Consider the following 12,416-nt stretch of genomic DNA (forward strand, 5'->3'; position numbering starts at 1 on the left):
CTTTGTATGCGCGGCAGTGCCCAACTGCAGCCTAAACCGCTCGCTCTGACAGCATAATTATGAGTAAAAGGCGAAAAGTTGGACTTTGACAAGAAATAGCTCGCTCGCGCGGCGCGCCACTCCCAAAAATGAGCGAGGAGAACACAAGTAAGCGCGTGAGGAATCCCCGTGCATATTGTGATGGATATTATCCGGATGCGTGCATCTTGAAAACAACTTGGGAAGGTTGACTTTTTTTTTTATTGTTAATGCATGTTTTAATGCATTGCCTTGACTGACAAAATGATAAATACGTGAATGCTTTTAGCACAATAATGCATGGGCATGCTTTGATCCATCTAGAGAGAGGAACCTATTGCTGAAGCATGTCACTGCAGACACCTTGCGCTTGCTTGATGGGGTTAAAAAACACTGACCACAGCCGGTGTGATGTGTTTTTCCATGGGTGCATGAGCCTGAAATCTGAATATGTGTCCGGCAATCACAAAACGCTATTTTGAGCAATGGAATAACACGTTAAAAGCGACGCTGTTTAAATAAATAAATAAATAAAAATGAATACCCAGACAAACCGCACAATCATGACTGGGAACATCTGAAACGTGATGCTCTATGGATTTTGACCTATAAGATAGAGCCGTTCTGGGGAGATGGGGACGTTTGCTCAACAACAAGATGTTGCCACTCCTCAGAGCATCATTTCGGCCATCTGACTCGAGTGGCCACACGTATTCAGGCGATCCTCCCCAATCTCTTGTGTTAAATTGTAAATCTCGTGTAATGTGAGCATGTTTGAGGCGACGCCCAGCGTAAACAGCTGCCGCGTTTCTTTGCAGATCTCTGAGTTGAGTCGAGACATCACTCCCGCTGTTGCACAACACGTCACATCTTATGAGGACACAGGGGGCGTCAGATTTTGCTGACCTTAGCATCTTTGGACCGTTGCAATGGGAAGCTCTTTGAAAATGACACCTTAAGGGAGTCCCCCTCGCTTTACCTGCTCTCATCTCAGGCTTACAGTTATCCGTTCATCCTGAAGGCTGCGATACGAGTGGATATATTCGAGTCCAGCGCAGCAGTTGTGGCGCAGCGGGCGGGTGGAAGACCAGGAACATTGCAGTACCTGTAATGACTGACTGCTGAAAGAGACCACTGCACTCACTGACCCTGGGAACAAGGCGTTTTATTAGTTCTGCTGGTGTCATGCAAACAAGCCGACTGGCACAATCAATTTGCAGATGATTTCTCTGGAGCTTTTGGGAGGGTTTGTGTTTGCAGGTAAGCTTGTGTAACCTACTGTTTGCTTTGTTGCAATTATACCTGCTGGAGGTACATGATAGGGCTAAGGAAATCAAGTTAGCTGAGTTCTTGAAAGCATTAAGTTGTTGATTATTTGAATGACACCCTGGAGCAATGCTAATGTTTTCTGTTAGATAGTTTACAAGAAGCTGCACTGATTTAGATGTTTGATGTAGATTTACACATTGTTAATATGATATGGTGTAGCCGATTTATGTTCTTCAAATGTACAGTGCATGGGGTCCAAAAGTCTGAGACCACTTGTGGAAGTGCTACCATTTGCATTTTTCTACTTTACTAATAATTTAGCTGGAAAGTTGAATTGAAAATGTACACAAATTTCAGAATTCCTTGTATTTGGTTTGTCGCTACAATGACAGACTCAGGCTGGCATGAACTTCATGTTAACCAAGCATTTTGTACAATATTGGAAAAAGAAGGTTAACCTAAAAAAATGTGCTTCGTGTGATAATGTCTAAACTAACTGGGTTTATTTGAGTCAAAAATATGATTTAACATCAATGCATCAATCCGAATGCATTAGGCTACACCAACAAAACCCTTTACTTCAAGGGTTAGATCGGGTAGAAATAGCTTAGGTATAGGTAACAACTTTGGGTTGCCACTTTATACAGTGTAGAGACTTAGAAGTAGTGCAGAATCTTAAATATTTACTATTCATTTTATGTCATAACTTTTCATTGTTTTATTTTTTATTTATTTTTTATCCTAAAACTTTCGGTTTATCTCCAGGTTTAAATTCGATTTTTAATCCCCCAGATTTTCAAAATGGTCTCAGACTTTTGGACCTCACTGCAACGGCAAGCCTTAAATACCCATTGATGGAGCAGAAAAAAGCAGAACAATATTGTATTGCTTCAGCCTTTCTGTTTCAAGCAGCCTTGCTGTCTTGGTGCAAATGCATTTGGGTAGGTTTTGGAATATCCAATTATGATTTAAGTGCACTCTGGCTTTTATTAGATTTACAGTGCATAATTGCATCCTAAGAGAAATGATACAGTCTTGCCATAGCAAGTATTGATCTACTTGGCAGATAAAAGCAAATACAATATGTAAAGTGGTCATGCTGACTTCTTCATGTGATTGATAGATGTTTTTAGATGCCCTGGTTTTTCACCGCCAGCAGTGCTTATAGTCTTTGCACAATGGTTTCATATCTGCTCACTGTCATTTCAACAGATTTGATGGTGTTTGAGTAAGTTGCTACATTATTTCAAAAACTAAATTAGTACATTCTGCATTGTCTTGTAAATAAAAGGAATCCAAATAATCCCACCGGCACTTCACAGTAGGATAGAATACATGCATAATAAGTAAGCACAGTGGATTCCAGCAGCATGCATGTTTAAAAGAATCCTTGCTTTCCCTAAGTACTTTTTTCTGTTTATTTCAGCGTTTCCTGGATTCTAATGCACATGAGAGGTGTCAACGGGTGAGAAGAGGCCCCTATTTTTCCTGTTTCTTTCCCACAAACGTTTTTTTAGAGGCAACAGAATTGAATCCTGACCACAAATTACAGGTTGCATTCATTCACAGTATGACTGTTGTCACAGGCGACCCAGTTGATGAAGCTGCAGCTCTCCCGGGTCAGCCACAGGACACTTATGACCCGGAACCAGACCATGAGTGCTGTGAAAGGGTGGTCATTAACATCTCTGGCCTGCGCTTTGAGACACAGCTCAAAACTCTATCTCAGTTCCCAGAGACATTGCTTGGGGACCCCAAAAAGAGAATGCGCTACTTTGACCCTCTGAGGAATGAGTACTTTTTTGATAGAAATCGCCCAAGTTTTGATGCCATTCTCTACTACTACCAATCAGGCGGCAGGTTGCGAAGGCCTGTCAATGTGACTTTGGATATTTTTTCAGAGGAGATACGCTTTTACGAGCTTGGGGAGGAAGCCATTGAGATGTTCAGGGAGGATGAGGGATTTATTAAGGAGGAGGAGAAACTTCTGCCCGAAAATGAGTTTCAGAGGCAGGTATGGCTGCTCTTTGAGTACCCTGAAAGTTCAGGGCCTGCCAGGATTATCGCCATCATTTCAGTCATGGTCATTCTCATATCTATAGTCAGTTTTTGCTTGGAGACACTTCCAGTTTTTCGCAACGAGGAAATGGAGATGCAAAAAGCAACCAACTCCAGCTCAACAATTAGCTCCACCTCCACCTACTTCACTGATCCTTTCTTCATCCTGGAAACACTTTGCATCATATGGTTCTCCTTTGAGTTCCTGGTGCGGTTCTTTGCATGTCCCAGTAAAGCAGGCTTCTTTGTCAATATAATGAACATCATTGACATTGTAGCTATAATACCTTACTTCATCACCTTGGGCACAGAGCTGGCAGAGAAGCCAGAAGATGGTCAACAGGGGCAGCAAGCTATGTCACTTGCCATTTTGAGGGTCATCAGATTAGTACGAGTCTTCAGGATCTTCAAACTTTCCCGACACTCGAAAGGGCTCCAGATCCTCGGCCAAACGCTCAAGGCCAGTATGAGGGAGCTGGGTCTGCTTATCTTCTTTCTCTTCATCGGGGTCATCCTCTTCTCTAGTGCCGTCTTCTTTGCAGAAGCAGACGAAGCAGACTCGCAGTTTGTAAGCATCCCTGATGCCTTCTGGTGGGCAGTGGTCTCAATGACAACAGTAGGCTATGGTGATATGGTTCCAACTACCATTGGAGGAAAAATTGTAGGATCCCTGTGCGCTATCGCTGGTGTGCTGACCATTGCATTGCCGGTGCCTGTCATAGTCTCAAATTTCAACTACTTCTACCATAGGGAGACAGAGGGTGAGGAGCAGGCCCAGTACCTTAATGTGACCAGTGTCCCTAAGATAGATTCATCAGAAGACCTAAAGAAGAGTCGTAGTGGGTCAACCATGAGCAAGTCTGACTACATGGAAATTCAAGAGGCTGTTAACAACAGCAACGAGGACTTTCGAGAAGAGAACATAAAGACCGGCAACTGCACCCTAACCAACACTAACTATGTTAACATCACCAAAATGCTTACAGATGTTTAACTGCTGTGAACCACCTTGACTAAAAAGGTGACATGAAGAGCTTTAAGAAGGGGATTCAACACCCTTGTTTCGATGGCTTTACATGCCAAATGCGAGAGTTTCGAAAGAGAACTGAAATAGTCTGTTTGAACAAAGGATCAATGAAGAAGACCTGTCTATTGTCCCATCTCCATTCCTCTCGTACCTCTCCCAGTTCTGGAAAACTTGATTTGGTGGGAGGCAATGTTCTGCATCCTTGTGTTCCATGTCTGCATGGGGTTTGTCTTACCTATGTGACTGTTCCAGTAGTCGTTCTGCTTGCAACAGTAGCCAAATCGTAGTCTAACCACTAGAAACCTGTACAAGCGTAGCATAGAGGGACCAATTCATGATGCCCGTGCCCACCCATTCACTGCCAACCTGAGGACCCTTTTGAGTCCCTTCTGAGACAAGAGGCTATTTGTACCTGGGAAGACCAATAATTGTGTCACTTCAAATTGATTTGTGGCGTAAATAACATGGAGGAGATAACATATTTGTGAAGAATCACCATCAATGGATGTATTTCTCTTTACACAAATGCTGCCTGTCCTGCCAGCCACAATGGCGTACTGTGTGCGGTACCTAAATAATGTTACATTCCATCTTGTGATGGAGAAATACATGCCTGACCAATCTGCGAGGATTGGAAGGCCAGTTCCAGACCCCCCTTTCTATCTGTATGACTTTTTTTTTCCTCTTTCGCTGCCAGCATACTAGGTTCTCAGCGTGTACCATGTAATAGTAATTTGACCAAAACAATTAGTGGATAAGTCGCCCTCTATTTTATTCTGATGTCTTCATTCCACTATACTGCATGACCAGCTGTCCTCCACTGCATCATTTCCTCCAGTCACTTCCTGTTTCCAGCATTGTAAACTTCATAGCATTCCATGTAATTGAGAAATGTCTTTTGTAAACAAAGATTGACCCCTACATTAAGCACTAATGGGGCAGATGCAGGATTGTAGATAGTGTACTGTGACATTGCAGCCAACGACAGCAAAACAATAGCTCGCTAATCAGGTCACCAAAGATGAACTTCACTGCCGCTATTTATTGCATTTTTATGTTGTTTTGGCATTTTAGTGCCATTTCATGATGCATCCTGCTCATAATATGATGCTGGAGAGTATGGGTAAGACTTGTATGAAAACGATGCTTCCTCGAATAGCTTTTTGTAAGAGATAGGAAATATTCAACTACTTTTGTGGTGCATGTCTGGTTCACATCCCTAGTAGCATGCATGTAGTAAGAATGATACTTACACACAAAACTAGTAATAGATATTCATATCTTTATCATATAAATATTTTTCTCTGTGAGACTACCAATATGTGCAATATTATAAATGCTTTTTTTTTAAGGTTGCAAGATTTTGCATATAGTTTTCTATGTTAGTAGGCTAATACATTAGGTGGATTGTATTAGCCCACTTTCAGGGTCTAATACTATCAAGGTTGTTCATGTCTTCATTTGGTTAATAATCTAGGGTGGGAGAGTGAAATGCATCAATTAAAACGAGCTGCTCAAAGCACCACTTTTGGATATGGAGAAGATCAAGCTTTAAATAATAATCCCAGTTTTAATTCTGATCTAGGGTTTGCTTTCTTTTTCCCATTATAATGTTTAAATGTTGGGACGTTATGGATGTTATTCTTGAGTATTCTCAAGTCGTTTGTGCTTGATTTTAAAAACCAAATGCAATCAAAATTGGAGATTTCTGGCTTGTATTCCATGTCTGTTAGCTAGGAGGCCAACTACAGTATATATTAGTGTAATCCAAAAAATGACAAATATAACCTTTTAGCAGATATATGCATTTAAAATGTCTTTGAAATTCTTCAGTGAAATTATTGACCAAAATTATAAATATAATGTCACCTCCACCTAATATCCACCTGCCACCGACTAGCGATAGCAAGTAGCAAATCATGGTTAGTCAGTGTATGTTAAATTAAATGCTATTTGGCTATTTACTAAAAATGACAAGCCCTTCAGAATGTGAATTTTAGAGCTGTGCTCAGTGCTTTGTAGTGCTTTGTGATAAAGGCTGTGTAATCACTGCTTTACAAATATTGGTAACACTTTACGATAAGGTTAAATTTGTTTGCATTAGTTAACATTAGTCAACATGATCAAACAGTGAACAGTACTTTTACAGCATTTACTAATCTTGGTTAATGTTAATTTCAACATATACTAATAAATTGTTTATAAGTAAACATTGTATATGTTAACATAAGTTAATGAATGATGAACTAACAAGACCTAACAAAGAAAAAAATATTTTCATAAATTAACATTAACCGAGATTAATAAATGCTGTAATAATATATTGTTCTATTTTAGTTTATGATTCCTAATGCATTTACTAATGCCAATTAATAGAACTTTATTTAGATTGAATTATATTTGTATGCTTTCTAAGCAAATATTGATATATGACATTAATTTTGATTAATTTGATTAATTAATCGGCATTTCATGTAATTAATTTGATTACAAATCTTAACAGACCCTAATTTACTCATATAGGATATAGCTCAACACAAGAAAGAAAACTGCTTTCGTCAAACCATTGCATTGGGTATTTAAAGTGGTAAATAATAGCAGAAAACATCTGAACCTCTGTAGTTTTCTTCTTTTTTAGTATTTATTAAATTTTCGTATTTATTTTATGTATATATTGTATTTTAGAAAGAAAATCATTATATATGGAGATTAAACTTGATTCTTATGTAGAATAGCCCTACCTACAACACCAGTTTAAATACATTTAACTGCCCAAGTATTTTATTTTATTTATTTATTTATTTATTAATGTATCTTTTATTTGATTTTATTTATTTATTTGTCAAAAGATTGACTCCACTGCCAAAGTTCTTGGATCAGATCTCCCTGCCAATATTTTTGCTGACATACTGACCTGTTGTTCCATAATTTTATGGTGAGGCTGACAGAGTGCTACATTGTATGTGATGTAGGCATCTGGTCATCCGTGCAGCACAATTTCCCTCCGAAAACACTGCCTTCTCAGATAGGCAATCCAAGAGTGATGCTGTGTTCACTCCACCCTAAACTTTACTGTGGCTATTTTCAGAATGGAATACCAGTGTACTGCATACTAGATTTGTACTGTATAATGCAAAATAGGAAGTGTTGTGTGGTAGTACTGTATGCTGTTCTGAACTTAGCTTGTCGTTCCCCTTCTCAGAATGTAAATGAGTGAGGATTTGGGGTTAGAACCCATATCTACCCATGCTAAGCCATGCTGGCTGCTTTCCCCAGGTTTGTTAAGAAAAGCAGAGCACTCTTAAATCAAGGCCTGTTGGTTTAAGTGTCTTGCAGACTGGGAAAAGTTAGTGACATATTGCAGCCATTACTTTTAGGTTTGGCCTTAATGGAGGTTAATATTTCTGGACAAGATGGACTTTCTTAAGGATAATTCACCCCAAAATTAATATGTAATTTTTTGCTTTTTTTTTCTCAAAAAAAAAGAAAAAAAGAAAGAAAGAAAATACTTTATTTCTTCAGCGAAACACAAAAGTAGGTAGACAGAATGTTCCTTCTCAATCACCATCACTTTCATTGTAGTGAAAAAAAAAAAGATTAAATGAAAGTAAACGGTGACAGAGGCTGTCAGTTTCTAAACATTCAACCTCCTGTTCTCCTTCTGTGTTCCACTGAAGAAAGAAAGTCATTCAGGTTTGGAACAATGACAAAAGTTTGATTTTTATTTGAAAGAATATGACTGTAAGAATATGACAACGTCCTTGTAAAATCACTTATTTTAATTACGCAATTGGACATATTTCCATAAGTGAAATGGAGTGTAGGGCTGTAGGGCGGGACTTTATGTAATCCATCAGGATTTGATTGGCTCATGAAATAGGTGTTCCATATGGCAATAGAGGCAAGTGGTTGGAGGGGAGAGGTTAAAAAGTAAGAGGGATTTGTGCCATCAACTGAAGAGGAAAGTCATTTCAAAGGGGTAGCAATTTAGTACAATTTGATAAAAGATTACAAAGACAAACTTTTCTTTTCTTTTGAATAACATCCACCCATGAATCGTGTACAATAAGACCAAGAATGTGCATTACACACATCCTCATTTTTTTTTCTTCACTAAAACCACTGTATCCTGTCTTTAAGACTCTGTACACTATATATTATACACCACTCTTAGGATGCTTGTTGATCACTTCAGGAAAACCGACTTTTTCAATGTGTTTCTGTGCGTGTTGTCAAATGCATGCAGAAGCCCTTTTGATAATGGATGTACTTGCAAAGGATCGTATGCAGCAATTGGACAAGCCCTGTTTTTCCACTGCCAGGGCTAATAATTCATCCTGTCCTTTGAGATTAAGGAATTCTTAACAAGATGTCAGAATTTTTGTAAGTATTTAATAGAGAAATATGCTCTCAAAGTATGTTATTTAATAGCATCTCCATAGCTGCCTCGTTCTGTCTGAAATTGTGAATATATTGTTTTTAATATATTCACTGTGATAGTTGGTCTGTACATTTGTAATACTTTGAGTACTTTTAACGCCTATATACAAACAGCTTTGTGAGAATACTTTCAAAGAAATTCCGCTGCTTTCATCGTTGTCTTAACACAAGCTATAGCTTTATAAAACACCTCCGCCATGTAATGCAGTTTATTAATACTGGGGAATTCACAGCTGCAATTATATATTTTAAACCTTTATCTAAATCTAGATGTATATTGGTATACTTCATATACGTTAAGCACAAACACTGGGAATAAAAGAACCTCTAACTGTAATTATCATAGATGCTTTGCCTATTGATTACTGCAGTATATAAATGTATCAGCAATCAAATCAAGCCTTTATATCTTATCAGTATTCAACTGAATGCTGTTACAGGATTTACTGTTCACACTCAGGCATGTTTTCTGGAGAGAGAGAAAAAAACAAGCCCTCATTTGCTATAAACGTACATGCAATACGGATATACAGTGTATATATAGATATGGATGGGTGGACGAATGAACAAACAGATAGATAGACAGACCACGAGGATAGATGAACAGATGTGATTTAGAAAAATGAACAGAGATGTGTTGGAATCGGTGAGCTAGTGTAGCAAGTCAGCCACTGTTTTAAAGTAAAAGTTGGGCCTTGTTCACACACTGCACATAAATACTATTTGTTTTTCCATATCTGATCTTCTGGACTGGATGTCAGCACTGTCATTTTGCAAGTGATGAAATCACATACTTTTGTTGGGACAGTGTAGTCAATCATATCTGATGGTAAGCAAGGATCATTAGGGTTTGATATACCAAATATAAACATTTTTGAAGTTCATGTAAATCTGTGAACTGAAAGCAACTTTCCCAACAAAATTTTTAGCTAATAATATCATTAGTATTAATTAGAAAAAATACCAAATAAGCATTTCAGTTAGCAGTGTCAGACTTTGGGACCCTACAGTACATTGGTTGCCATAGTAATTAGGGCTGAACGACTGCAATTTGAACTGCGATCTGATTATTAACATAAAAAAGTCATAGTTTCCTTTTGACCAAAATTAAGATATATAATATTACCAACAACAGCTGTTATTATTATTATTATTGTTATTACAAAACAGTTCCATATTTATGTAATATTTTCTTAACCTGCATTGTGTAATTGTAATGCTGGCCTTTATTTTGGTGGGAGCTTTTATTTTGACGGTATACTAAAGGAAGACATGAAGGAAGAGAAATGCTCTCATCCACTCTTTTGTCCACAAAACCCTGTGTTATGAGGTTACATAAGATTTGGAAAGTAACTTTTGGCGGCCAAGCATATTTAGAATTACACAAATGTGCAATTAGTGAATCCAGAGTGCAGTAAAGATAACGCTGTCAGTTCATTAGTCTCACGTGTGCTTTGAGTATGTGTAACAGAGAGCAGTGCTGCACATACAGTAAAGCAGTGCGTGCAGACTATTCATTTATTTAATTAAATCACAGCACTTACAGTTTGATAATTGCACTGCATCATATTGCAATTTCGACTTTATTTTGATAAATCAATCAACCCTAATAGTAAAGACTTAAGCAGAAGCATTATGACTTTTTGGGGGAACGAGGGGATGAAAATTAGTGAATTCAGACTGACTAGAATCATTACTGTAAATTGTCTTTGATATTACATGTCACGTCACAAATGACAAGAAACTACTCTGAAATCCAGTCTGCCCTTTAATACTAAAAATGCATTTCCAAATATCTGGTTTAAATAACATTTTAAATGACCAACGAATGTGATTTGGATTGGTTTTTCAAAAATCAGACTTTTTGAACCTGGTCTCCTAGTATCACGTTCCTATACCAAACTTTTTTCATTTTTATTTTCCCCCTTTTTACGTAATGCAGCAGTTTCCTGTTGAAATGAACTCTAGAGGTGCTACAACAATTACTTTTATTCGCTTACACAAATCACCTGTTGAAGATTATCAGCTCGTAAACACTTACTTTTCACCCTGTTCCCCACTCAAGTTCAACGCTATCTTATGGACCTGGGTACTAGGGTACAAGTCCTGAAGAGCATGCAAGTTGACACATGATTCAGAAGTGTCATAGAAGTATCATAAAATGATGTGGCTACTTCAGCAATTGTGTTTTTCATCTTACATTTACTTCTATGACACTATATTGGTTAGGTTTAGGTTAAAGCTGAAGTATGTAATTTCTGCACCTCTAGCGCCACCAAACGGAATTGCAAAAATAGTCCGGCCCCCAGCTCACACCATTGGTTGAGTAATGTTGTTGGGGCGGGTCTAAGCGGGTCACTCAAAACAAACAGCAATTTTCAAAGTGGCACAGGAAGACAGTGCTTACAGTTTTTCAGAAAATTAACCTATGAATGGCTTTCTTATAGTTGTCTCTGCATATTAAGATGGGATAGGAGAAGGTATTTTAACAGAAAAAGTTACATACTTCAGCTCTAAATGTTTAGGGAAGGGAGGTGTTTGGGAGATCATTTAACTTGCTTTCAGTGCCACACAATGGACATTTCACCTCAGGACTGCCGCGATACGTGCAAGGAATCATGTAATACCGTTTTGCAAAAATCGTGCCACAGTCACGTACTGTAAATACAGAAAGTGAAATGTGTTTTGAGCTGGTCACCAATAACAAAATGTTTTTTTTTTCTTTTTTTTTTTTCTGCCTGTCTGAACAAGGCCTTATAGAAGTATGGACAGATGCGGCATAGCTCATCTTCATACATAAAGCTCACCCCTATGTCTGTAGAGATACTTTTAAATGTTGTCGGGTAATGAATGAGGCATATAAGCAAATGAGCTGAGGTATTTGGTGTTGGTCTGCATGTATTTATGTTTATATGTGACATTGTCCCTACATTGTCATCCAGGAGGCCTGATCTGCCATTTCTTGTACAAAGCGTTTGTTTTCTAGGATAAAGACTGAAAAAAAAAAAAAAAAAAAAAAGAACACAATAATGCAACAAAGAGAAGAACGAAGACATAGAGGACTCGGTACATTCACTGGATGTGATAAAAGCGATTTCATGCACTTTACAAGGACCACTGGATGCTAATGCTGAACTTTAAAAGTCAATCTTGGAAAGAGAACAAGAGATGCATCTCTTCCTTCCAAAAGATTATAACTGTAAAGAGATCTATGAATAATGATGATAATGATTATAATGATGAGTATATTATAAACCATGAAAAGCTTATAATGACTCTTGTTTATTTCTGTGTCACTTGGTTGGTGGTTGATTGTGGATACTGGATTTGTATAACTGTATTTATTATACGATAAATGAATTATAGTTATTTTTTTTATAGTTTATAAATGTTTGTATTTTATTTTTATATTTTAATATTTATTATTTTATTATTTCAAGGAGTTGAAATGGTATCTGTCTGTCTGTCTGTCTGTCTATCTATCTATGTATAATACTTTTTAATTTATATTTATTTATGTTATTGTTTTATATATATATATATATATATATATATATATATATATATATATATATATATATATATATATATATATATATACTGT

At 37.5% G+C, this 12,416-nt stretch overlaps 1 protein-coding gene across 2 annotated transcripts; it reads left to right on the plus strand.

The window, feature by feature from the left end:
• Positions 1–6,640, plus strand: kcna2b (potassium voltage-gated channel, shaker-related subfamily, member 2b). Of its 2 annotated transcripts, none has more exons than XM_051659836.1 (3): positions 1–147; positions 837–1,278; positions 2,714–6,640. In XM_051659836.1, the coding sequence occupies exon 3, from the start codon at positions 2,858–2,860 to the stop codon at positions 4,337–4,339; it is 1,482 nt and encodes a 493-aa protein (XP_051515796.1). In that variant the 5' UTR covers positions 1–147; positions 837–1,278; positions 2,714–2,857; the 3' UTR covers positions 4,340–6,640. The 2 variants fall into 2 exon arrangements, with proteins under 2 accessions (XP_051515796.1, XP_051515795.1); XM_051659835.1 differs by having other exon boundaries at positions 26–225.
• Positions 6,641–12,416: the final 5,776 nt, after the last annotated feature.

This window comes from Myxocyprinus asiaticus, chromosome 28 (assembly GCF_019703515.2).
Source record: "Myxocyprinus asiaticus isolate MX2 ecotype Aquarium Trade chromosome 28, UBuf_Myxa_2, whole genome shotgun sequence".
NCBI lineage: Eukaryota > Metazoa > Chordata > Actinopteri > Cypriniformes > Catostomidae > Myxocyprinus > Myxocyprinus asiaticus.

Coding starts and splice junctions, on each gene's coding strand:
- kcna2b (XM_051659836.1), top strand. CDS start 2,858: ATGACTGTTGTCACAGGCGACCCAGTTGATGAAGCTGCAGCTCTCCCG.